The 27,961-nt window shown below is 36.6% G+C and overlaps 2 protein-coding genes across 3 annotated transcripts in view; one reads left to right on the top strand and one right to left on the bottom strand.

Annotated features, from left to right (window-relative positions):
• HPF1 (histone PARylation factor 1) lies at positions 1-22,717 on the top strand. Of its 2 annotated transcripts, XM_074228977.1 has the most exons (9): positions 1-165; positions 3,034-3,085; positions 5,252-5,411; positions 7,199-7,388; positions 8,418-8,516; positions 11,023-11,173; positions 14,909-14,996; positions 20,441-20,613; positions 22,465-22,717. In XM_074228977.1, the coding sequence occupies exons 3-9, from the start codon at positions 5,348-5,350 to the stop codon at positions 22,594-22,596; spliced, it is 897 nt and encodes a 298-aa protein (XP_074085078.1). In that variant the 5' UTR covers positions 1-165; positions 3,034-3,085; positions 5,252-5,347; the 3' UTR covers positions 22,597-22,717. The 2 variants fall into 2 exon arrangements, with proteins under 2 accessions (XP_074085078.1, XP_074085077.1); XM_074228976.1 differs by lacking the exon at positions 3,034-3,085.
• Positions 19,568-27,961, bottom strand: part of CLCN3 (chloride voltage-gated channel 3) — a 114,762-nt gene continuing 106,368 nt past the window's right edge. Inside the window, exon 12 of the mRNA XM_074231561.1 lies at positions 19,568-27,767. Within this exon, the coding sequence (XP_074087662.1) occupies positions 27,609-27,767 (159 nt within the window). The 3' untranslated portion in view covers positions 19,568-27,608. The remainder of the gene's footprint in view (positions 27,768-27,961) is intronic.

Below are 27,961 nucleotides of genomic sequence, written 5' to 3' on the forward strand. Positions count from 1 at the left end.
CTCCCGATTGGCCGGAGAGGGCGACTCTTGACCTCGGAAGCAATTGTCGCGGGCACTCGGAGCGGGAGGCGGTTGCGGGGCGGCTGTGAGGTCGCCGCTTCTCCAGTCGGGGGCAGGATGAGAGGCCGGAGGAAGCGCAAGGCCCGCGATGGGGCCGGGTCGCAGGTAGGCGCCGGGAAAAGCGGGGCCCGAGCGGCAGCGTTTAAGGGCCGCCGGCCGCCGAGGGCTCCCCTCCCCTCCCTCCTCGTCTTCCCGCCTCCAGCAAAGCCCGCGCCCCGGAGGAATGGCGTGGGACACTTCACCCGCCCCCCTCGGCCTCGGAGCGCTCACCTGGAGGATGGGACTCCCGCGTCTTAGAGGCTCCCCGAGGCCTCCGAGAGAGGGTCCCCGCGCGGGCCCGCCGGGGGCGCCGTGAGCAGCCGGCCCGGCCCGAGTTCTAACGAAGCCGCCGAGCGCCGCTCCGTGCGGCCGGGCTGCTCCGTGCGGCCCCGGGCCCAGGGCGGGTGGGCTGCTCCGGGCGGCCCCGGGCCCAGGGCGGGTGGGCGGCCCCGGGCCCAGGGCGGGTGGGCCGCTCCGGGCGGGTGGGCTGCTCCGGGCGGGCTGCTCCGGGCGGCCCCGGGCCCAGGGCGGGTGGGCTGCTCCGGGCGGGTGGGCTGCTCCGGGCGCGGCCCCGGGCGGGTGGGCTGCTCCGGGCGCGGCCGGGATTCGGCCGTGGGGGCTTTCTGAGCAGCTGGAAAATGGGGGGTTGTTTCCAACGGCCTCTTGGGCCCCGTCTAGCCGCGAGTGAGGGGCGCAGCAGACAGACCCTTGGAGTCCGGGGCTCGCAGGCTCAGCCGCTTTGGACCGGCGGGAGCCCTGGGCAATGACCCTGTTTGTAATTTGTTTAAAATCTCTCCCCATTGGCCCCGCTATTTATTTAAAAGCTCTTCCCAGTGGCCCTTTTTTTTTCCATTTATTCATTTAAAATCTCTTCCCAGTGGCCCTGTTATTTATTTGTTTGTTTCTTTATTTAAAGTCTCTTCCCTTTAGCCCGGTAATTCACTTATTTATTTGTTTAAAAGCTCATCCAGGTGGCCCTGTCATTTATTCATTTGTTTATTTCTTTATTTGGAATCTATTCCCAGTGGCCCTGTCATTTGTTTCTTTGTTTATTTAGAATCTCTTCCTGGTGGCCCTGTTATCTATTTATTTATTTGCTTATTTGTTTATTTAAGGTCTCTTCCCATTGGCCCCGTTATTTGCTTATTTATTTATTTATTCATTTAAAATCTCTTCCCAGTGGCCCTGTTATTTATTTATTTGTTTGTTTGTTTAAAGTCTCTTCCCTTTGGCCCTGTAATTCACTTATTTATTTGTTTAAAAGCTCTTCCAGGTGGCCCTGTCATTTATTCATTTATGTATTTATGTATTTATTTATTTATTTATTCGAAATGTCTTCCCAGTGGCCCTGTCATTTGTTTCTTTAGAATCTCTTCCTGGTGGCTCTGTTATCTATTTATTTATTTGCTTATTTGTTTATTTAAGGTCTCTTCCCTTTGGCCCCGTTATTTACTTATTCATTTATTTATTTAAAAGCTCTTCCGGGTGGCTCATTCATTCATTTATCTATCTATTTATTTAAAACCTCTTCCCAGTGGCCCTGTTATTTATTTATTTATTTATTTAGAGTCTCTTCCCATTGGCCCCTTATTCACTTATTTAAAAGCTCTTCCCAGTGGCCCTGTCATTTATTTGTTTGTTTATTTAAAATCTTCCCAGTGGCCCTGTTATTTGTTTGCTTGTTTGTTTATTTAAAATCTCTTCCCAGTTTTCTGATCCATCAAAAGGGGATTTTAACACCCATGAACCAGCAGGGTGCTTGTGATGATCACATGAGAGTAATCATGAAAGGACACAAAGGAGGCTGTGTTATCATTAAGTCCCTCCACTTCTCCCAGCCTGTTTCCTCCTTAGTTAAAAGAAGACGGCTTCCATGGGCCCTTCCAGCCTGAAATGAAAGATCTTAGGATTTTTACCTGACTCTCCATCAAGTTTTTGAGGACAACTCATTTAGTCAGTAAATAAACATTAATTAGTTTTCAAATCTCTCGTGTCCTTTCCATGTGGCTGTTAAAAGTTTTCAGAAAGCACTGTCACACCCACCAAAAAACTCAGCCCTTCACAATCCAAGTTTGATGGTCTTCCAGGCTTTTTACATAGTACTCCCCTTTACTTACGCTGTGGTATAACTAAAACAGCTCCACAAGCTATTTCTTAGACACTGTATTTCATCTCCTGCCTCTGCCCTTATACAAACAAGTGAATTCCTGTCCCTAGAGTTCCTCAAGTCCACCCTTTAGCAAACTTGGCCTCCTTCATGAGCGAGAGCTCTCCTGATCTTCCCCCCCAGCTGCTAGTGTTTCTGGATTTACTTAAAAGTCTGCCTGTTGTTTCTCCTAATAGGATATAACCAATTTTGGTGGGTCCTTTTTTGTTCTTGATGTCTTCAGGACCTATAATAAACTTACTTCATTTACTGCTTATTATCTAAATGCCTGTTCTGCCAGACATTATAAAATAGGCTTTCCTGATAGAGGGAATTTGAGGGATTCCCACTGTGACATCTTAAAATTTAAAAACAAACCTTTGGGGTTTGAAAAGGATCTTAATATCAGATCATTCACTTCTATGTGTACCAGACTGAGAATGATCTGTACTTAGAACATCTTCCACAAGAGTTCATCCACCCTTGATTGAACAGTTCCTGATAGAAAAGTTCCAGGCAAAAGGGAATCCTTTGGAGATAATCCTTTAGAAATTTTTTTAATTTCTGTTGAATCCTAACTTCTTCCCTTTGAAAAAAAGAGATTGACTCCAGAAGGCAGAGTTAGGAAGAATGAATGGAAGTTGCAGTGAGACAAATTTAGAATTGATTGAAGTAAAAACTTCTTAATGTGGCCCTGTTTGCACAACTTTCGGTGCTGTGGATCATTCTCTTCTTTTTTAATACTTCTCTAGGTTTTTGTGACATTGTTCTCTCCTGGTTCTCTTTAGCTGTCTCCTCAGTCTCCTTTGCTGAATCTTCATCCAGGCCACTCCCCTAACTGTGAGTGTTTTTAAGGCTCTGACCTGGGCCCTCTTCTCTCTACCCTTTATATTATTGTCATTAATGTCACTAGCTTCAATGGAATTAATTATCTCTAGCAAATGATTCTCAGATCTAACTCTAACCTTTCTTTTGGCTTCTAAGCTAATCTGCAACTAGATGGTGCAGTCTGTAGAGCACCACCCTGAATTCCGGAAGACCTGAGTTTAAATTCAACCTCAGACACTTTTAGCTGTGTGACCTTGGACAAGTCACTTAACCCTGATTGCCTCCTATCCAAGGCTATCTCCTGTCATCCTGATTCATATCTACAACTCAACCTAGATGGCTCTGGAGGAGAAAGTGAGACTAGTGACTTGGCATAGTCCCTCTTCACTAAAAATCCAATTTATGTGCATGTCATGGTATCATCTCCCTGATGTCACAGTCATCTTCAGGAAAGGACAAACATCAACGTTGGATAACTTGAATGGGATGTTCCACAGACATCTCAAACTCAACCTTGTCCAACATTAATTTTCAATTGTAGTGGTGGTGTTCAATTACATTGTTATATGTTATTTTCCTGTTCATTTAACATGCATTTATTAAATATTTATTATGTATGAGTCTGTGTGCTAAGCCTTAGGATTAAAGAAAGGCAAAAACAGCCCCTGCCCTCCAGAATTTTACTTTCCAATGAGGAAGAGCCTGCTTACTTCACTTTGCATTAATTCATATAGTTCCACAATTTTCCATTACTCATTATTCATGTTATTGCTGCTTTACCATAATTCTTTGCACAAATTAAAACATTTGAATATATATGAGGCCTTTTAAAAAATCCATTTCTTTGGACCATTTCCCAGCAGTGGAATCTCTGAGTCATAAAGTATGGATATTTTAGTCACTATATTCACATATTTTGGACTAATTTATAGCTCTACTGATTATTAATATACCCATCTTTCCACAACCTCACTAAAATTCACAACTTTTGCTATCTTTACCTATTTACTGGATATGAAGTGAAATCTCAGAGTTGTTTTGATTTGCATTTCTCGTATCAGTGATTTGGACATTATTTTAAATAATAGGTAATTCCTGTAATTCTTTTGAGAATTGTTTGACTTTAATCTTTGGCTATTGTCTGTTGGGATTAAGCTCTTGGCCTTAAATGTTTTTGTCAATTGTATATTTTGGATATCAGACCTTTATCTGATTTCTTCCCCCATCAATCATTTCCCCTTTTATCCTAATTGCATTATTTTTGTTTATGCTAAAAAAATGTGAAAGAATAGGTATATGTATTCTTTATCTGTAAAAGAAAACTATTACACGAGCAGGTAAGGTTCTTTTATGGAAGACAATATTAACCTTTCTTGTATCGTGACCCCTTTGGCAATCTGGAAAAAAACCTAGCTTCCTTCTCAGGATATTTTTTTTAATGCATAAAATTAAATAGATGGAGTTTTGAAGGGAGCCAAGAGTATTCTGAGTTTCAATTACTGCAATATTTTTTTTTTCAGTTTTCAGATACCAAGTTAAGAAATTGTTTTATGGTCTTTTCTCTACCTTTTTTTTCTCTCCTTCTACCATCTCTCTCTTCCATTCTCCATTAATGTATATGTGCTATTCTGTCCATATTTTTTCTTTAGGCAATAGAGTAATAGCTAGGAGGTAGTTGTGAATGACTACCTCAGAAATAATGCCAGGAAGGACACAAAAGAAGAACCTCTGCTGCTTCAGTGACTCTTGTTACTCCTCTCGGCAGCATTCCTGAACCTTGATAAACATGAAATCTATTCACATAAAGAAAGCCCTTTGTAACACACTGCAAAACTAATCAGAGAGGGGGCTTCTCCTATCTTCTCAACTTTATTATTGCTTTTTCTTTTCTTTCTCTTCCTTATTTCTATGTTATTGTTTTCTAATATTGTGATAAAGCATATACCTTTAACAAATTGGCTCTCCTTCCCTTTCATCCTCCACTAGAAAATATAGTCACTCCTATGGCCCCTAAAGGTCGAAATTTTACTCTTGGAAAATTCACACCAAATTCATTGTGTTTACAAAGAAAAACTATCTAGTGTTGTCATACCCAGAAAAGGGATAGAAAACATTGATATATAGGGTAAGTTCTAATTATTGTCTGAGAATTTATAACATTTTTATGCTCATCTGCAGTATAAAAAATCAAAATACGTGAAGAAGGAAGAACCCACTCGGGCAGATGTCTCCGATGATCTTCGACAGGAAGTGGAAAATCTCTATAAGCTCTCAATGCCTGAAGATTTCTATCACTTTTGGAAGTTCTGTGAAGAACTTCATCCTGAAAAACCAACTGGTAAGAACCTCAAAAGTTGTCTTTATATAGACACCACTAGGAGGAAGTATAAACAAAATGTATAAATGTGCTTTAAAATTATGTCAGTTTGATTATAGATTGAGGTTGATTTTTTAAAAAATGATCATTGCAAACAAAGAACTGGTGAATATAGATTGAAAAATAGATTTCAGCATGTAAGATAAGCTCCTGAAAAGTTTAGATGTGCTTTGTAAATGAAAATTTTATATTAAGCATATACTCCTTACTTAGATAAAACTTTATCTCTATGCCTAGAAAAGACATGAAGAATTAAAAAAAACAGCTCGACTAGAGCAGAAGTTTAATCTAGGGCAGTAGTGGAAGAGAAAGTTGAGGAGATAGAGTGGAATCAGAAAGTGGATATCCTTAGATGACAGACTTAGGAATATGAAATGTATCCTGAAGGCGGTAGAAAGTCAAAGAAGACTTTTTTGGGAAGTGAAGTGACATAATAAAAACTTTGATTTGGGAAAATTAATTAATCTGGTTATATAAACATGGACTAAAGAGGGAGATGAACCTATACTCTGACCTCTAAGCCAGTGGTCATTGAATCTATTCATTCTCTTTTTTTTAATTTAATAAATTTATTTTCATTCATATGACATGCATGTTTCCAAGTTATAAAATTTCCCTCCACCCTCCCTTCCCACCCTCCTCCCCAATGTTAGCATCTTACATGCATGTTTTGATAAATATGTTTACATATTTAATATGTAATTTTCAGCATGAGGAATTAGGATTAAGGGAAAGAGACACATAAGAGATAATTCTTATAAAGTTCATCAGATTCAGAAGGGTTGTTTTTTAGTGTGTGTTTTCTTTTGTTTTTCTTCCTCTGAATGGGGTTTTAACATAGTGCATAGCCAGTCTAATAGCTGTGGTCCTATTGTCCATCCTCAAATGAAGGTGATTAGAGCTCTTCCCCTACCCAAGCTGAATATACTTTTACCTATCCCTCCATGACCACAGTGGCTAAAAAGGGCTCATAATGAGACATCATTATGGTTGAAGTAGACTCTTCTTCCCTTCAAAATTCAGCTCAAGTACTAATTTCCACATACATTTTTTCCTGGATCTCCTCAGTCTCTGGTACCTCCCCTGTATTGCTGTTTATTATGTGTTTATTTTTATTATACTTAATGTTCACGTTGTCTCCCCCAGTAGACTGCAAAATCTTTGAAGGCAGAAAGCAAAAACTGTTACATTTTTGTGTATGGATCCTTAGCTCCTAAGAATTTAGTAAGGGCTTGATAAATGCTTACTGGTTAAATGACAGAAATTCTTTACATAACTGGAAGCCATATGAGCAAATGAATTTTCTAAGGGGGAAAAGAAGAGATGACTGAGTTCTGAATTTGAGGGGAGAAACTGATATAGAAGAAAACAGAGTCCAAGAAAGGAAAGTACTTAAGCAATGATAATAGATAAAAAGATATCATTTGTGACAAGATCAAGGGGAGTAAAAACTGGGGAAAAGGCTGTTGTTAGATGTAGCAATTAAAGGTTCTTGGTAGCTTTTAAGAGCAGTAGGGTTTCAGGAGAATGATGAGAATAAAAGTTAAAATGGTGGGAAAGAAATTGAGGAGGTAGTTGTAAACAATTTATATTAGACTAGCACAGTGCCTTGAAAATGTCTGAATTAAATTGACAGTTTTTACATGCCACCAGAAAGATCTATTTCATGGAAACTTCCTTTTTTATAGAAAGTACTACTTTCCTACCAGAAACTGGTTTTTCCTGTGTACATTTAATTTCATTTACAGATGCTCTGTTAACAAGCCTTGGACTACAACTTGTTGGTCCTTTTGATATCCTTTCTGGAAAACACAAAGTGGAAAACAAATCAACAGACCTAAACTTTAACCTTCACTGGAGGTTTTTCTATGATCCTCCTGAGTTCCAGACCATTATTAATGGAGATGACAAAACTCAGTATCACATGGGGTATCTCAGGTAAGAAACCTTTCTCCTGGGGTGGCTAGGTGGCGCAGCAAATACAGCACCAGCCTTGGAGTCAGGAGTAGCTGGGTTCAAATCCGGTCTCAGACACTTAATAATTACCTAGCTGTGTGGCCTTAGGCAAGCCACTTAACCCCATTGCCTTGAAAAATCTTTAAAGAAGAAAAAGAAAGAAAGAAACCTTTCTCCTCAGAAAGCAACACAGGGAATCTCTTCACTCTTTTGCAGTACTGCAGTACTACTGCAACTGTTGGTTCTTCCCAACAGTAGAATCTTATGATTCATTGAATGACAGATTGTCTTTCGCTTAGTGGACATCTCTCCTAAAGCAATGAGTATAGACTCTTGGCTATTTTTCTTGCCTTAACTATTGCAACTTAAAATAGATAACTCTTGCAGTGTTCTTTGCACTTGTGTTTTCTTCTGGGAAACTATGAAAATTCTCATTAGTCACCAAAAATACAGTTGTGAAATGAGGCCATAAGAATAATGCTAGGAAATTTAGCTTCTTGTTTTTTCCATATTTACCTTGGTAAAAGAAAACTTTTATCCATATTGGATGAAAGAAGCTTTTATATCTAACTAAAAGGGGAACTGTCATTTGGAGAAAATCCTATCCAGTAGAACTACTATTTTTTACCCAAGAGACCAGCTAGGACAATAGATTCAAGACAATTAATTGTCAAGGGAAGATAAGAGAAAGACAACAGGCACAGCAGTAGTTATATCCAGCTTTCTTGAATTTTTCTACTTTAACTTCTTTTGTCCCATAATCCTTTTGTGAATGAATAAAACATCTATAGACTCTGTTCTTAGTAGCTGACAAGTAATTTTAAGTCCTGCGCAGCTTAGAAGTATCCAGAAGAACCAAGTTGTTAACATTTTGCTTCTTGAAATATTCTAGTCAGATATTCAGGTAAAGTAAAGATACTGAGACAATTGACAGCTCTAGTAGCTGAACTCTTGTTTTCCTGGACGTTGCAAGAAATATTATGGGCATACCAATATTTTTGTGTTTAACAGAGACTCACCCGATGAACTTCCTGTATATGTTGGTGTAAATGAAGCAAAGATAAATTGTACAATTGTTCAAAATGGAGACAATGTATTTGCTGCAGTCAAGTAAGAGCTATACTTTTTTTCCCTCTCAGTTCTGTAGTTCTCAGTGATTGATTTCATTTACTTATTTTGGAATATGGGGAGGTGTGGAGAGAAAAATTTAAATACCAATTTGTTCTTTTACTAACAGTAAAATATTTGATTGTAGGAAAACTGGGTTTTCCACCTCCTGTTGCCCTGACCTCTGATTAGAACAGCAATGCTGAATTTTCAATATTGATATTATTTATGGACACTATTAGATGCCAAGTGTTGTTCAGATGGTTTTGTGATTTTATCATAATTCTCAAGATGATATCCTTGGCCTAAATTTAGTGATAAATTACTTTAATCAAACTTATTTCTCAGTGATATATTTTAGTTATATAGAGGAAAGGAAAAATTTGATGCACAAACTAATGTGCTATGTGATATTTTATCACTTCATTTTTTAAATACTTTTTCAATTAACAAGCATTTATTTTCTCTCCACCTTACAACTGGGGAGAGAAAAAGAAAAAATCTTTTAACAGGTATGCAGCGTCAAGAAAACAGATTCCGGGGGCCAGCTAGGTGGCATAGTGGATAAAGCACCGGCCTTGGAGTCAGGAGTACCTGGGTTCAAATCCAGCCTCAGACACTTAATAATTACCTAGCTGTGTGGCCTTGGGGAAGCCACTTAACCCTGTTTGCCTTGCAGAAACCTAAAAAAAAAAAACAGATTCCCACATTATTTGTTTTGATAATATATGTCTCATTTTGCATATTTACTCTTATTGCCTCTCTTTCAGGAGACGGGTATTTTGCTTCATCATCAGTACTCTGGAATCATGGTTGACCTTGGCTTTGATCAGAATTTTTAAGTCTAAAAGTTGTTCTTAGGGGTGGCTAGGTGGCGTAGTGGATAAAGCACCGGCCCTGGAGTCAGGAGTACCTGGGTTCAAATCCGGTCTCAGACACTTAATAATTACCTAGCTGTGTGGCCTTGGGCAAAAAAAAAAACCTAAAAAAAAAGCTGTTCTTAGTTAACAATGTTGTTAGTAGTGTAAATTATTCTCTCCATTCTATTCATTTTTCCCTACATTAGTTGCTAATAAGTCTTTCAGGTTTTTCTGAAACTGTTCCTCTTCCTTTCTAATAGCACATTAGAAGTCATAGATCATTTTCATATACCATAATTTTTTTTCAGTCATTTACAAATGATGGACACCTTTTTGTATCCAGTTTCCCCTACCATAAAAAGAGCTCCTAAATTTCATATGGGACCTCTTTATTTGTTCTCTTTGAAATTTAGAGTCTTCTTAATTTTAGGCCTGTCACTCTAACCACTGTGCCATCTAGCTGTCCCTTTTTTAAAATAATTTTTAAAAAACAGCAGTAAAAGTTGAAAGAAAAAGAGATGGCAGTCCTGTTAGGAAAGACATTTTAGGGACATATTTGAGACATTTAACCTCAAAAACTTAAGGTTAATTTGATTATTTATTTATTTATTTGTTTGTTTGTTTATTTATTTATTTATTTATGAGGGTGATATTGGTCATTTGTCTGAACAAAAGGTCCAGACTTAGAACCTTGTCCCCACTCTTCCTCATCCTTCTTATTCAGTCTTTAACAACTGCGGTCTTGTCAATTCTGTTTCCATACCCTCTAGTCCCTAATATCTATCACCTGAACTATCATCCTGTTTATCTCTATTCATTCTCTGTTCTTTCAAATCCATTCTTTAATAGTTACCAAATTGATGTTTGTGAAACATATAACCATGTTAATTCTTTTTAGTTCCCTCCTCCTCTGCTCCACAGTACCCCTTCCCCTAGCCCACTCCCTTTCCCCGCCTATCAGTAATTTATCTCTAGGACTAAAACACAAAATCTTCAGCCTGTTATCTAAAATTTATCCTTATCTAGTTTTCACCATTATTCCAAGTTAAACCTGCTGGCTAGCTTTTCCCTTCCCCTTCTTTTCAAAGGAATCTCTCTTAATCTGGATTCTTTTCTTACCTCTTCCTCTTTTGCCTGCTGTATTTGGTCTAACATTTAATTAGCTCACTCCAAGATTTATTGAATTTCAAGTTCCACCTTTTGCTGTCATGGCAACACCAGACCAAATGATTTCACTGGCTTTAAACAGCCCTCAGGCAAAATGATACCTGTCCTTGCTCTAAGACATATCTTAGGTTCTACTTCCTTTATGAGGCTTTTCCCAATTTCTCTCATTTTCCAAGTTGTTAGTGAGCTCTCCCCCTCTTCAGATTACTTAGTATTATCTTTTTTTATTAATTTATATTTATGTATGTTGTTTCCATCTAGATCTTTTATGCTTAATGAGTATTTAATCAAATTGGTATATATATATATATATATATATATATATATATATATATAGTCTGACTATATTGTATTTATTCCTCCTTTTAAACTATCATTGAACTATACTTTGGAGTGAACTTGGTAGCAGAACTATTTCCTGTAAACATTCTAAAATTGTGTTATGACTTGGAATACTAATGAAATCATCCCATCTATTTCAGATTATTTTTGGAGAAAAAAATTAAAGAGGAAACGGATAAAAAGAAAACTGATCTTTTACAGAATATAAATGAAAAACTAACAGAAGCAGCCAAAGAACTGGGTTATTCCTTGGAACAAAAAAGCATGAACATGAAACAGAGAGATAAAAAAGTATGAATTAAATCTGCTCAGCTGATCTTTGTGTAGAAACTTTTTTTGCTTTATTCCTACCCAATACTTTTGTTTCTCTATCGCTAACCTAAAGAAAGCTAAATACTATTACTGCTAACAGATACTGAATTCTGTTAGCTTGTCAAATCTGTCTGTAGCCTTACCTCAGAAGGTAGATGTTTATCTGACACACTGGTTGGTAGTGATTCTATTACCATCATAACAAATACCAGTCAATTTTTACTTATACTTTTCTAACCTTTACTTTTTTTTTTATTCAAAGTTCATCTTGTGAATGCAGGGGAAAACCCTTTTTGTTTTAAACTTTCTGCTAATGGATTCTATTTTTTTTTTTTAGGTTTTTTGCAAGGCAATGGGGTTAAGTGGCTTGCCCAAGGCCACACAGCTAGGTAATTATTAAGTATCTGAGACCAGATTTGAACTCAGGTACTCCTGACTCCAGGGCCAGTCCTCTATCCACTGTGCCACCTAGCTGCCTGATTCTATTTTATTTTTAAGATGAGCTGTGGTTCACATGAAAATTTTTTTTCAGGGCTCTGGAGTTTTGTACAGTTTAGTGTTTTACTTACTGCTGACTTAAATGGTAGCATTTTTTAGCATTTGCACAAATCATGAGTTCCATTTTGAAAAATAATTTTGAAGCTGTCTTTCTCCTGTGTAACTGTAAACTATCTTAGCTCTTTTTCTGTCAACATAAGTGACAGTTTATTTCCTTTCAGTATTTTTTCTAATGCACACTGTGTAAATATCCCCCTTGTCAGTAGCGGATATTGCTGTGATGTAGCTTCCTTTGTTGTTTAAAATTAATAAACTCATTCTGATATTTAACAGAGAAGTTAGCTGTAGACCACCAGAAAGATTCTGCTGTTTTGAAGAAAATACAAGAAATGATTACTGAAAGGTTCTTAACAGGAGTTGAGGATATTTATACTATTTAGGAATATAAAGGTACCTTACTTAGTTTCTTACCACAGTGACTAGATAACTCATTTGTAGAGTTCAGGTAAGGTATTTCATTCCTAAGTAATTTGTATATGACTGTACCTCCTTAATTCGCTGAATCTATCCTAAATCTATTTCAATCTGCCATCTTACATTTCATCTGCAAGGTTAGATTCAGTGCTCTGATAGCAGTGCTATTTAACTGCTGCCCCATTAAAAAAGATGTGTGTCAACCCTTTATTTTAACTTCATACTTTTTTTTCTAACAGACTCTTTTTATTATTTTATAATCAAAATTGTAGGATTAATATAAGTGGGACTTGATCTTGTTGAGAAACCTGGCAAATCTCAATATATTTTACTATAACTTCTGATATCACTGCTCTCAATCTTAGCATCATCATCATAATAGTGGGGAGAGAGAGAATGAGTATAAATCTGCCTAAAGGTGGTACTTGAGATAATAGTCATAAACAGGAAAAGTAATAAGCAGATTTATTCAATTGGCATCAAATGGACATTTATGAAATCCACTGTTAGTAATTTGTTTCAGTTGAGACAGCTTAGTTTATTATGTTTTTTAACTGCTAGGAAGGAGAATAATGAGCACACATCACCTAAAACTGGTGAATTTTCCCATAACTTTCAGAAGATGATATTTTGGTAAAGTGAAAATAGAACTATTATTTCAACCCTCCCATTAACTATGTGACCATGGATGGATTGGGAATTTAGTTTTTTCATCTCTTAATTGAAAGGGTTGGTCTGGATGAACTCTCAAGGTCTAGCAATACTATTTTATTTACTAGCAGAAACCCAGAATAACATCTTTGAGAAAGATGATAGATTTTACATAAATTATTTCCAGACATGAGTGAAGTTTGTATATAGTAAAAATACCTAGATAAGAAGGCATCAACTTTGCCATCATCTCTAATGCTTATGTTGATATTAATGAATCTTTCTGCTTTGGCGTAATAGAAGTTAGCTCATCCACTTTTTTCCAGTTATGCTTTATGCTTCTGGGAAAGTAACAGACTCTTATTCCATTTTCTTCTAAATACTCTCTTGAGTTGATTTAAGAGAAACAAAAGTTTAGTTGATCTACTTAAGAGAAACAAAAGCTTAGTCAATCTACTTAGAAAATATTTTCCTTCCATAAATTTTAGTGGCCCAGGGAAAAGATAAAAGGAGATTAAAACCTATAAAGTATTATTTAAGTTTTTAAAATGTTTATTCAGATTACAGCAATAATCTATAACTGGCCAGCTTTCCAATTCAAATTTGGGGTGGGAACACAGGAATTGGCTGTGCCTGTTAAGTTTATATATTTTTTCTTTTAAACTAAGTACTAGGTATTTGGGGTATATTATCAATAAGCTTAGAAGTATTTTTAAATTTAGACAAAAAAAGTTTTATGCTAGAATTTAGGGACCCAAGGAAATAATAGCCAGATCATTTTATCATTACAGAAATACATGATTGATATTCATCTATACCTTGCCTAAGTTGGGTTACTGCAATTTATACTCTAAAAATATATATTACTTGAAAAATACATTTATTTTACAACAAGCCAATGATAACATTATAGTAATGTACATAACCCTTTTATAGATTATAGTCTTAAAGTATATTTGATCAAACATGTAATTGAAAACTAGTTTGACTAGTTTGGAGAAATTTCAAGAGAGAGATAGCAACTTTGGAAAAGTTTAGGATTGGGTATAATGATGGAGATTTAATGAGACAGGGTAGTATAGAAAAAGAAATCAGCATGGAAGAATTATTTGATAGTCAAGTAATAGGGTGAGGCAAGGAAGTTGGCAGAGGGGAGATGCTATAAGTAGAAAAAAAGCATTTTCTGCATGAGTTATAACTTGAACATTCTCCTTTCTTGCCCCCCACCTCCCCAATCCAGTTGAACAATTCCTTTGATTATGCCTCGCCATCTTGTATCTCTTAATATAATTAATACCTTGTGAATTGTACATTGCTTCAGAAAAGAATTGGGAGACAGCATTTGATGTTTCTGAACATTTTACGGGATTTTTTTTAGTAAGAAGTGAAAGATCTTAATTGCTTTTTCTTGATTTTGTTGAGAAATTTAAAATAATTGAAGCATTAAGAAATTGATTACATCAGGATAATCCCCCTGGGAGTTAAAGATAGGAAGATTAGGATGAGGAAGGAACCAAATTGCATTCTTGAAGAAACTGTAGTTATTAATCAAATAAAATATGGATATTATGGGCTAGAATGGTGTGTTTTAAAATGTTGAAATATTTAATAATTGAGATAATCAGATTTTCTTAAGTCTTCCCACTTTTCCAGTTTGAGAACTTGAATTTTCCAATTAAAAATAATTTCTTATTATTTGGCCCCTTCTTTCCTTCTCTTTTTTTCTCCCCTTTTTCTTATTTCTTCTTTCAGATCTAAGTCTATAATGATAACACTTGAAAGAAAAATAATAATAGTTCTAGAGATATTCTCTTTCCCCCCCCTCTAGTAACAGTCTTTTGACCCTTAAGGTCAGGGCATGATAAAGAATTATGAGTGATCAGTGTGTTGGTTTAATAAACTAGTTGCTCTATTTTTTTTTTATAATTATTCACATATTTGATATTTAACTAAATTTGTACAGAGGAAATTATTGCATGTAATCTTTTGCCCAAGAAATTCAGTTTCCTGAAATCATGATTATACATGGTCAGAAATATTGGAGTTTTCTGTCGGTTAATTTATACCTTTTTTTCTCCCCCTTTGATTTAGGTAGTGACAAAGACTTTTCACAGTGCAGGCCTGGTCGTCCCTATAGATAAAAATGATGTTGGATACAGAGACCTCCCTGAAACAGATGGTAATATAAAAGTGCTTTTGTGTGTGTGTGTGTGTGTGTGTGTGTGTGTGTGTGTGTGTGTGTGTTGTTTAAATGTTTTAATTTGTAAAGTTTGGGAATTTGCCAGGAAATATGTGATACAGGAAGGATTTAGAAGATCATTAGTGTGGCTCACTCCTTCACCTGGGGAGATCCCAAGTGAAAAGTCTATAGAGGGAAGGAGGAAGCACATCTATGGTAAGTGTCTACTCTGTGCCAGACACTGAAAATGCTTTACAGGTATCTCATTTGTGATACAGGTATCACAACAACTTTGGGAGTTAGATCCATTATCATTCCCTTTTTACAATTGAGGTAACTGAGGCAGATAGAGGTTAAGTGACTTGTCTGGATTACACAGCTAGAAAATACCCAAGGTTAGATTTGAACTCAGTTCTAAATAAATGGTTACGTTTTTTTTCTTGGTCCCCCTTGGTTTTTTCATTATTTGTGTATAACAACGGGTTTTTTGTATAGAAAAATAGAATGGTTTTGACAGGTGTGAAACATTGTAGCCATTTACCAAAAAAAGGTAGTATTTATCTTTGTGACCTATTATCATCCTATAATCATCATCCCATCCTACCCCATTCTTTCTGGCTTCCTCTAGATTTCTGCTCCCATCAGAAGTAGAACCTTGATCCTTTCCAACAGGTACCTTTTTGCTACCTTAGCTTTAGATCTTTACCAAAGATAGGGTGGTAATTTTTCTTAAATAGAAAGACAAGACATGTTTTATTTTTTTTTTATCTAGGATCCTGTCTAGACATTCAGAAGCTTTAGGTAGGATTGTGTGTCAGACTCTTCCCTCTCCTGGTGCCCCAGTTAACTACTAGATCTTGATGACGATTGCTCATCTGAACAACAAACAGTTCAATCCTGGCAGACACTGCCCAGGGAAGTTGTGGGTAGTCTAAGATAGCAACAACAGTCATGGTATGGAAATGACAATTTGCATGAAATTATTATGACTAAAAATGAACACATAACAAAAGTAATGTGAATCCTTTTTTTTTCCTCAGCTTCTGTTTGAGGTCCTGAAAATGCTAAGCTGCTTAGATAACGAAATGAGGCTTTAGAATACATAAGACTTTTAAAAATCAGATTGAAAGGAAACCATATAACTTTGATTAAAAACTTCAGTATATTCCAAAATAGTGCTAAAATTGAAATTATCTGACATGCTGATTTAGGGGAAAGCATTCACTGGTCCTAAAGGTAGAAGGTCTGACTTCTGCTTTTCATTCAGTTATCTTGAACAGGATCACAGGCTCTCTGAACTAGAGATTCCTTCCTTGGTTTGTAACCAATGAAAGATATATCTGCTATTATTTCCAGTGCTCCCTTATCCTGTCCCATTCTGCCCAGGGCCTTCATCAGCAGTCGAGACTTTCCCTCAAAGCATGGTACTACTGCCATATGTGTCTATCCCATAGGGGTAAAGGAAGGAAAGAGTGTTATGGAGCTGATTATAGCCACCACATTTTGTCTAGAAGCTCTCAAACAATCCTAATTAGGAGATTGAGTAGGTCCCTTTAAAATCTAGCTCTGCTCCTCACATATATGACCTTCTATAAGTCACTTAACCATCAGTGTTCTTGGTTTCATCTCTAAAGTAAGGTTAGATTAAATAGCTTTAGAGTCCCAACTTTTTTTTTTTTTAGGTTTTTGCAAGGCAATGGGGTTAAGTGGCTTGCCCAAGGCTACACAGCTAGGTAATTATTAAGTGTCTGAGACCAGATTTGAACCCAGGTACTCCTGACTCCAGGGCCGGTGCTTTATCCACTGTGCCACCTAGCCGCCTAGTCCCAACTCTTTAACTGTTTTTTGTTCTGTTTTGTTTTTTGCAAGGCAATGGGATTTAAGTGACTTGCCCAGGGTCACAAGTGTCTGAGGTCACATTTGAACTCAGGTCTTCTGACTCCAGGGCCAGTGCTTCTGTTCACTGCCCCACCAAGCTGCTCCTTTCCAACACTTTAGCCCTGTGGAGCTAAGCATTCTAAGTTGGTCATATTTTTCAGGGTCAAAATAACTACAAATGGGTTATAACCAGTATGTACATTTTTAAAATTTGAGTATTTTTTAATACATTTATTTTCCCCCAATTAAATTTTAATATTCAAATATTTGAATTCTTTCCCATATTCTCATTCCTCTCCCCCTCATTGAGAAAGGAAGTTATTTGTAGGTTAAAAATGTATAGTCATGAAAAAATTACCATAATAGTCATGTTATGAAAGTAAACATAGACCCCCCCCCAAAAAAAAGAAACCTCAAGAAAAATAAATTTTAAAGAAGTATGCTTCAACCTGTATTCAGTTACCATTAATTCTCTTTGGGGATAGATAGTATTCTTTCCCTTCCTTCAGAGTTGTCTTGGGTCAGAGCATTAAGAAATGGTACGGCATTCACAGCTGATCATCCTACAATATTGCTGTTACTTTGTTATTTGGTACATTTTCCCATTGCATCTATTCAGTCTATTTCAGTTTTTACTGAGAGCATCCTGTTTATCATTTCTTTAGCAAAATAGTATTCCATCATAATCACTTGCCACAATTTGTTCAACCATTCCCCAGTTGATGGGCATCCCTTCAGTTTCCAGTTCCTTGTCATCAATAAAGTGCTGCTATAAATATCCTTATAGATATAGGTCCTTTCCTTCCTGTTTTTCACCTCTTCTGGAATATAGACCTGATAGTGGCATCACTTGGTCAAAGGGTAAGCATAGTTTTATAACCCTTTGGGTGTAGTTCCAAATTGCTTTACAGAATTGTTGAATCATTTCACAACTCCTCTAATAGTACATTAATTTCTCATTTTCTCTATATCCCTTCCAAAGTTTGTCATTTTCTATTTCTGTCCTATTGGTCAATCCAATTAATATAAGGTGATACTCCTCAGAATTGTTCTCCAAAAAGTTTCTCCTGAGTTAAGAGAGGCAGCTGGGTGGTACAGTGGAAGGGGAGCACTAGCCTTGGAGTCAGGAAGACAGGAGTTCAAATACAGCCTCAGACACTTGACTTTGTGACCTTGGGCAAGTCATTTAACCCTGATTCTCCTGCATCTAGGGTCATGTCCAGTCGTCCTGATTCCTATCTAGCCACTGGATGCAGATGACTAGGGAGGATAAAGTGAGGCACCATGGTGACTTGACACAGCACCCCCTCACTCAAAATCCTTGTCATGCTTGTCATGGTATCACCTCTCTGATGTGTTGGGGAGTTTTTTGAAAATGAAGGACAAACCTAATGAGTTAGAACTTTTTTAACTTTAAAATTTCCTATAATTTTATTTAAATATTTTATTTAATTTTAGTTATACAATTTTTCCCCTAATCTTACTTCTCTCCCCCCCCCACCCCCCACAGAAGGCAATTTAGTCTTTAATTGTTTCCATGGTATACATTGATCCAAATTGAATGTGATGAGAGAGAAATCATATCCTTAAGGAAGAAACTTAAAGTATAAGAGATAGAAAGATCAGACAATAAGATATCAGTTTCTTTTTCCTAAATTAAAGGTAATAGACTCTGGTCTTTGTTCAAACTCCATGATTCTTTCTCTGAATACAGATGGTATTCTCCTTCACAGATACCCCAAAATTGTCCCTGATTGTTGCACTGATGGAATGAGCAAGTCCATCAAGGTTGGACATCACCCCCCATGTTGCTGTTAGATGTACAGTGTTTTTCTGGTTCTGCTCATGTCACTCAGCATCAGTTCATGCAAATCCTTTCAGGCTTCCCTGAATTCCCGTCCCTCCTGGTTTTTAATAGAACAATAGTGTTCCATGACATATATATACCACAGTTTGCTAAACCATTCCCCAATTGAAGGATGCTTACTTGATTTCCAATTCTTTGCCACCACAAACAGGGCTGCTATGAATATTTTTGTACTAGTGATGTTTTTGCCCTTTTTCATCATCTCTTTAGGGTAATAGACCCAGTAGTGGTATTGCTGGATCAAAGGGTATGCACATTTTTGTTGCCCTTTGGGCGTATAGGACTTTTTTTTTAATATGGTCATAGATAGCTTTGATAATCTCATCTAAAAACTGATTATACCTTTTGATCATTTATCCATAGAGGAAATGGCTCTTATTTTTATAAATTTGACTCAGTTCTGTTTGAGAAAGGTTTTATTAGAGAAATTTTGTTTTTCCCCCCCGTTACTAACTGTATTTTCCTCCATCCTATTCCCCTACTTCCATTCTATTCTTTCTCTCTCCTTTCATCCTGTCCCTCCTTAAAAGTGTTTTGCATCACTCCCCTTCCCACAACCTTCCCTCTCTTCTATCACTTCCTCACCCCTTTTCTCTCATCTCTTTTCTCTTCTACTTTACTCTTGAGTGAGTTATATCCACATGATTGTGTATTTTATTTCCTCTCTGAGCCAATGTCAGTGAGAATTAAGCTCACTCATTTCCCCCTCAACTCCCCCCACTCAGCAGCAAAAGCTTTTTCTTGCCACCTCTTTGTGAAATAACTTATCCCACCCTCTCCCAATACATTCTTCTTAACTCCATCTTTTATGTGTGTGTGTGTGTGTGTGTGTGTATAAGCCCTTCATAGTCAACTCCCCCCTTGCCTTGTCTATATATGCTCCTAACTGCCCTAATAAATGGAAATGAGTTTATCAGTATCATCTTCCTATGCAGAAGTATAAGCAATTCAACATCATTAAAACCTTAATGATTTGCCTTTTATCTTTTTATGTTTCACTTGAGTCTCATATTTGAAGATAAATTTTCTATTTAACTCTGATCTTTTCAACAGGAAAATTTGAAGGTCCTCTATTTCATTGACTGTCCATCTTTTCACCTGAAAAAAAGTGTGCTGGGTAGTTGATTCATGGTTGTAATCCAAACTCTTTTCCCTTCCAGAATAGCATTCTCTCTTTTATGTTGGAGAATAGGAGTACAGAAAAAGTATACTGGCAGCTGTTTTTTTAGTTTACTCCTTTCTGACTTCAATCCTAACATGGCTTAGATGGTACAGTGGTTAAAGTGACAGGCCTGGAAGTCAGGAAAACTCATCTTCCTGAATTCTAGTCTAGCTTCAAGTCACTTAACTAGCTGTTTGCTTTTAGGAAATGGCACATCACTCCAGTATCTTTGCCAAGGAAATCCCAAATGGAGTCAAAAAAGTTACACAACTAAATATGGCTACAATGGCCACTGCCATGATAGCTTTGCTACTAACACCAAACTGAATGAAATGTATTTAAGAAAGTAAATGCTGTATCATACCAGATCCTAAGTGAAAATAGTGTTTGTTTGAACAGGAAGGCAAAAGATTGACATTCTAGATTATATCATTATAAATAAAAGAGTAGATATTCTATGGGTCTTTTTGCAGATGAGACAGTTTCTTAAAAAAATTTATAACCTACCTATTAATTAAATCTATGGTCTCATTTCAGCTAATCTTAAAATAATTTGCAAAACAATTGTTGAGGCTTCAAGTGATGAGCAGAGAATGAAAGCATTTGCCCCCATTCAGGAAATGGTGACTTTTGTTCAATTTGCTAATGATGAATGTGACTATGGAATGGGACTTGAGCTAGGAATTGACCTTTTTTGCTATGGTTCCCAGGTGAGTACAATATCAATACAGTATCAATTTATTCATATATCAAGACTTTGCAGTTTATGCATATGTACCTCAGGGTAGGATGGCAGTAGTTTAAGAAATGTTATGTTTTTTGTTATTTGAAATTCATTTGTATGCTAACCGCATGCATCCTAGATTTGAGTAACTATTGTGGCATTTTATTATAATACAGTTTGGGGGCGGCTAAGTGGTGCAGTGGAGAGAGCACTGGCCCTGGACTCAGGAGTACCTGAGTTCAAATCCACCCTCAAGACACTTAATTACCTAGCTGTGTGGCCTTGGGCGAGCCATTTAACCCCATTGCCTTGCAAAAACCTAAAAAATAAACAAATATTATAATAGTTTGTCTCCAAAGTTAATTTTTCCATACAGTTTCCAGAGCTTTAACCTGCTTAAGTTAGTGACTTTTATATACTTTTCATTAGCACATTAGCTTAGCTTTCACTGAACTTTTCACTTACTAAAAGATTTCTCCATCATGGGGAACATTTTCTACAAGGCAGGTTGCAAACTCTATGGCCCATGAGCAAAGTATTAGGAAATTTCTAGAGGGGAAATGACACTTGCCCAGAGCCACAGAGTGAAGCATTGTAGTGTAAAAATGGATAAAATTGTAGACTTGAAGTCAACCTGGGACCTAGGTTCAAATCCCAACTCTGAGAGGCTAGCAGAGCAAGTTCCTCAGGCTCCTGGGATTCAGTGATAAGGTTCCTTCCAGCCTAAATCTATCAGTGAAAGTTTTGTATTCCTGTCCCCCATGGCATGCTCATTAATATTGAAATAGAAGGAAAAGGAATTAGGGTAAAATATCCTTTATGTTGAATTGTGATCAGGGAACTACGTGCTCTGCTCTATTTCTATTTATACTGTTAGGGGTGAAATGAAACATCCCCCAGCATCTGTTCTACATCCCTTGGATACTATTTACCCAAGTCTTTGATCAGAGAGCCAGGAGGGAGGTTTTGCTGCATCAATAATATAACAAAACTTGAAAAGAGAAGAGCCATTCAAATTTGTTGCTTTAGGTTCTGAATACAATCTTTTTTGCTTATATGTGCTTTGCTTTTCATAAAACATTATTAAGAGTAAATTTAAAAGAAAATATAAAACTTTCATATACTTTCTCTTTTGTTACATTTTTGAGTTCCAAGTTATCTCCTTCTCTTTCCCAAGCCCTATTCCAAGACCAGTTATTAAATACATATCCATGTAACAGTTCTTTCTCTGGAGGTCTTTTATATTAATATGACCTTATTATTAAGAATAGCTTAGTCATTCAGTTACTTTATATTCTCTTGGTTTTGCTTGTTTCACCCTACTTTATTTCATGCAATTGCGTCTTTTCACGTTTTTCCAAAACTTTACCAGGTTTTCAACCAGCTTTTTAACTGTCTTTTGAAAACCTAACGGAAAATTTTGATTTTGTTTAAATCAGTGGTGCCAAACTTGAGTACCTCAATATTATGAGTGGAATTTTATTTACTTCAACATTCCCAGTTACATTTTAGTCTGACTAACTACACTCTGGAGTTTTGCAGGTAGTGAGTTTGAAACCTTTGGCCAAATTTTCTTCACTATGCTCTGGTATTAAAACATGCTAGTACAGTCCTGCTTTACAAATGAGTTTTTTCCCTTTCTCATTTTCACTTAAACTGGTTGCTTAGCTTCTCTTTGTATATCGTACTTAAACCAAATTAGCAATGAAGTTGTAGTAGAGTAATAAATGTTTTAGGGTGCCTAAAGTGACTTGAGGAAGAATGCTTAGTTGAGCAGTTAACATTTTCAACCATTATTGACTGGCCTGTGCCTTTTTTGAATATTTTAAATTTTCAGTATTTTCACAAAGTTATTGGTCAACTTCTACCTCTTGCTTATAAGCTGCTGAAGAGGAATTTGTTTGCAGAGATCATTGAAGCTCATCTGGCCAACAGAAGCAAAGAAAATGTAAATCAACTTGCAACATGAATGGGCATGGTATAAAGTGTTTGTTTTAAAATGATAAATGTAGACCAACTTGCAGGATGAACAGGAAAAAGAATACAATTGTTTTAAAATATTAAATGTTTGATAATGTTTGCAGCATTAATTGAAGTCTTGGGGTTTTTTTTGAAAGAACATTTGAAAATGATTAAAGCTTATAAAAATCACAAATTTTTTTTATTTAATATGTAAATAGTAAAAGAATTTCTTATAGCATGGAAAATCAACCAATGATAAAAGCTTGCCCAGGGACCTTCAGAAAATTTCTGAACAAGAACCTTTATGGTATTATTTCCTCCTCCCTGTCCCATCTCCCCTTCTCTCCCTCTCCCCATCCAAAATGTGGTCAGCTAGATTGCTTGAAATGGTTACAGCTTGAGGGGAAACCCACTACCTTTTTGAGATAGCCACTATACCTCTTCAATAGTGAACAAGAATTTGCCTTGGAAATTCATATTTCTGGCCTTTGGGGCCAAGTAGGACAAAATTAAGTCCTTGTTCTGCATGATAGCCCTTCAAATATTTGAAGGTGACTGTTGTTCCCCAAGCTAAAATTCTCCAGTTCTCAAAACATCATTTGGTTTGAGTTTTAAGCTCCCAACCCATTTGATTTTTTTCTGCCTCATCAAATTTATGTCTATGAAATGAGAATACTGCTTGCTTATACTGCCTTTCTCAATGCTAAATAATGCTTTGGAAGATTATGCTTTTTTCAATGTGGTACTTCACCAATGCAGTCTACAACCAGAAGCTCTTACATTGAGGTGCACCTAAGGTTGTGAGCTAGTAGTAGTACAAACTCTTTTCATTATCTCACAGTGCTTCCCTACATAATAATTCTACATTTTTCTACAACTAAACTAGCCAGGGACCTGTCAGTCCTCTTTTTCAATATATTTAAGAGGAACCTACCAGAAGTCAGTATACTTCTCACAGAATTCTCTAATGGTGGTCATTTATCTTAAAAGCTGTTGCAAAAATCATTCAGTTTTACAATTGTATTCCTTCCCTGGATTTGTTCAGTGTATAAACTACAATGGAAAGCAAAAACATACATACTGTACAAATGCTTATCTTGCCGCCTTCTGTGAAGTTTTAATTATAGTGCCAAGTCACTAAGATAAAAAATTTGGCACAACTTCCAATAATTGCAGTTAGAATAAATGATTGTGGGGGAAAAATGTTTTTTGGAAAAGTCATACAAAAGGCTATGGCACTGAATACCAACTATACCTATGTATGCATCTGTTTAGGTTACCAATGGTGAGCTTAGAAGTTAACTCCTTTACTGTAAAACCAAATTTCTGGGGTTATTTTTCTACATTTGTGCTGTTTAAAAATTACCCAATAGGAAGCTAAGATTTCTACAATGTTCAGCTTAGAGCTGCATTACCATCCAGCCATTTTTAAGGTTTCTAGAGAATTCCTTTATAATGAAGTCCAAAGTGGTTCATGACCCTATTCTACTTTAAATTACACCTGCATGGAAAGGATGGCTTAGGAGGTCTGAACTGACCGTGTCCCAGCTCTTTCTTGTCTGGTGCAAAACTATACATTTGACTATCTTTCCAAGTACAAGCTCTATAAAGAGCTGAGATGTGTCTAAGTCCTCTTTGGAATGGGATAAAACTTTTACCTCCCTCTAGTCAGGGGAATGTGGCCTTTATAAATATTTTGACAAAATGAAACCTGAGAGGGCATTCCTTAAACTTTAAAAAAAAGTTACTGAATTTTTTTTTTAAGGCATTGGGGGTTAAATGACTTGCCCAGGGTCAATGTCTGAGACCAAATTTGAACTCGGGTCCTCCTGACTCCCAAGGCTGTGCCACTTTGGCTGCCCCCAAGCATTTGGGAAATGGGAAAAGGTCATAATTTTAAAATCTTTAAGTGAAAGCATAATCTAGGCCAAATCTTTCTGCTTACATCTTTGTTAAAAACTCATTACTCTATAAACAATGGCAGGCAAATACTCTTATTGTAGTTTGATAATATGCTGTTTTCCTTCACCTGAAAATTAGAAAAATTTTGTATCCTGTGAAAAGCTACTTTTGGGGGGCTCCATGTGAAGCAGTGTAAATTTAGGGGCACTAAGGTTATTATACTGAATATAATTAAAAACCAAACAAAAACTGATACATAGATTTTAATAGGTTTTCTAATCAAGTCATCACTTTACTGGGATGATATGAAGCTCTACTATACTAGTATAAATAAAAACATTAAGATCAATATTTAGTACATATCTAGGCAACATCAGATGAACAAACTAATAAGTCTTCATGAGCCAATAATTGAAACAATTGTGGAAAGAAAAATAAAAAGATACTGACACCCTTGCCCCCTCCTTACCACAAACACAACCTGTTCAAATGAGGAAGCTTAACAGGGTGGCTGCAATGACATTGGTTAAGTTGAATGGCACAGGCACATGTATTTCATGGTCATCACTTTTGATTAAATAGGACACCCCAACCCACCCCGCCTCCATCTCCAATGTCTCAAAACAGAAAAGCATTGGTGGCAAACAAACCATAATTGTAACAAATGACCACAGTAGAAACATGGCATTTGTTCTGTACTTCAGCAGGAAGACACACCAGGGTGGTCAACTTGTTTTATTTCATGCAAAGGAACAGAATGTACAGAATCTTCATCCTGAATTGTCAGATTATGAAAGGGGTGGCAATGAAGATGTAAGGTAGAAACCAGAAATTAACTTAGAAAATGAAATGTATTTCAAGTTGAGGTTCATGATTACTCACATGCTGGGAATTTGGAGCTTCCTTTACATTTTAAAACTAAAGATAAACAGTCACACTGAGGGAGTGCACAGCCTGACAGTCCCCAGAGGGTCCAGTGCGATAATTGTAATGTCGACTTTTGAAAAGCTAGAAATGTGCAAAACTATAATTCAGGAATAGTTTTGCTGAATGTAGATATTCAAAAGAGCTTGAAAGGGAGTATCTATCTGAACAGCAGGCATGCCAATGGATTTAAGGAAAACTAGAATAAAATATTTGCATCAAGTGAAAAGGCTAGCTAGCAATGTTTCAAATAGATGTTTGAAAGACTTTTAACTTCCAGTATTTTTACCTGCCATGGTTTCATTGTCTTGAAGGTATATTACTCTTAAAGAATATTAATTGATAAACCAATTCCTAGGCCTGTGAATTGGACTAATTACCTCTCCAGGCTTAGAAAGCATTTCTCTATGACAGATTTTTCATTTTCCCTATGAAAACACATCAGCACAGCATATGAATCACATGGGGAAGAACTATCTTTCCTTGTGCTGACTTATTTACCAAAATCATTTTACCCCATGATTTAAGGCAGATATTTTAGGGATTCCCCTTCCCCCAAAAAAGCCATCCCAAATATATTTTTTGCCCATCCTACCAAAGATTATGTATGATGTGAATAATGTTAAATTCTACCCAGTGCTTCAAGTACTCATTCATAAAGATTCTATTTCAGTTGAAATTTTTGCTACTTCAGATCTAAATGACCACAAAATAAACTGTTGGACAATGGTTTATACTTAATTGTATGTATGTATAAAATGTTTTGTAATATTTGCAGCTTTCCAGTATTACACTTTTCAGAATGTGAACTGACCAGAAAAGATTTCCAAGTGATGGCAGTGAAAGTTAAGACAGAAAAAGCCATTATGCATATATTATTAGATCATAAAGCAAAATAACCACAACCTCTTCTTAAACCCTCATTCCCAATGTAAACTTTTGTTCATTCCTCCATATTTGTAAAGGAGTCTGAATTAGTCTATAAAAATCACATTAAAAAGGTAAAATTATTTAAGTGAGATAGTAACTGATCAGTATTTAATAAATTTTAATCCATAAAAATATAAATAAGAATGGTAAATTTTAAGAAAAAAATATACATTTAGTGCAAGTTATGAACTACATTTTTTCTTCAGTATCAGCAATGGAATATCTTCCATTGTTTCTGAGGAAAAGAAAAAATGACTGATCTAATTTCAAGAAAAAAAAAGTCCAGTGTTTTAGCATGCACTTAATACCAGATACGGCTATACAGAATAATTCCTTCTCGTTAATGTCTGAGCAGCAGTATTTTTTCCTAATGCTGCACAACATTGATATAGTATATCATAGAATTACCAATAATATAAAAAGTTTGCATAAGACCAGGTCACATTATCCATGAAGTCTGAGGCAAAAATAAAAATAAAATAAATTCTAGTTTAACCTTGAAAGTCAAGTTTACTTCTGTTAAATTATTTTAAACCACAGCATACAAAATTTCATACATGCTTCATTCAAGGTTATGCCTGTTGGATCAGCTTTTGTCAGTGTCTGTACTGTCCAAGCATTTGAGGATGTACAAACTACATGTTTAATGGCACAAGAAAACACTCCCTTCTTGTGGTAAAACCTCAGTAAAATCACAGTACATCTCAATATGAGAAAGGACTGCTTCAAAAGGACACACCAATTTTAAAGAGGCTTTGTTAACAGCTCAGGAGAGAGAGAAATAAATTTCTTCTGGAATGTAGAAAGGTGATGCATAACTATACATTTCATGAGTTAAACACAACAGTTTCAATGGTTAAAAAAGGGGAGGGGGTGCAGGGGTAAGACATTGCAGTCTCGAAGATGGCTCAATTCAAAGTGATCCCTCCAGAAATAGGGACTAGTAACGTGTCTTTTCAATACTAGTTACAAGCTGGGTGTTGGAGAACTCCCATCATCTCCACTGAAGCTCAGACTGCACCATCATGGCAGATCAGACAAAGCAGAACGCATCCAGTGCAGAAGACTAGGAGGAGCTGATAGGCTGTTGCTCCCTATTGGACCGTGAGAAACCTCACTTCCATTTCTCTCCTCTCTCCTCTCCCTCCCCAAACCAAGGCCTAATTCCAGCAGTATGATTTGCAAACTATGTTGCCAAAGCCCAGCTTCTCACATGCTTCCTTGTTTTGAAGAAAAGGGAAAAAAAAAGAAGATTCCTTCAGGTTAAAGTGTTGTGCTATTCAACAAATGAACTTCCTCTTCCGTTTCCTCTCTCTCCTCAGCTATGGGATTCAGTTGAACATTATTGAAGCGGGGTCTTGGTTTGCCATCTGGGCCATATGACGGAGGATATCTTTTTTTGTTATGATACCAAGGAGGCGCCTGAAAGGGACAAACAGAAGATGGCTATTAAAATAGAAAGGAAGCAAAAAAATAAGGCTAAGACTGTAGTCAAATCCTTTTTGTTGAAAGTAGAGAGCAAAGCAAGCAGCCTCACTTCTGTGTTTCAAACACAGCTGATTCGTAAAAAGTAATAATAAAATGTTAAGTAACCATCATTTTAGTCAGAAAAGAAG

This window comes from Macrotis lagotis, chromosome 3 (genome assembly GCF_037893015.1).
Source record: "Macrotis lagotis isolate mMagLag1 chromosome 3, bilby.v1.9.chrom.fasta, whole genome shotgun sequence".
In the NCBI taxonomy this organism is placed as follows: domain Eukaryota; kingdom Metazoa; phylum Chordata; class Mammalia; order Peramelemorphia; family Peramelidae; genus Macrotis; species Macrotis lagotis.

What these genes read in the sequence shown, in the direction of transcription:
- HPF1 (XM_074228976.1), top strand. Translation starts at nt 118, where the DNA reads ATGAGAGGCCGGAGGAAGCGCAAGGCCCGCGATGGGGCCGGGTCGCAG. An exon ending in GCGATGGGGCCGGGTCGCAG is followed by an intron (nt 166 to 5,251) that starts GTAGGCGCCGGG and finishes GCTCATCTGCAG; the next exon opens with TATAAAAAATCAAAATACGT. An exon ending in TTTTTTGCTATGGTTCCCAG is followed by an intron (nt 20,614 to 22,464) that starts GTGAGTACAATA and finishes TTAAATTTTCAG; the next exon opens with TATTTTCACAAAGTTATTGG.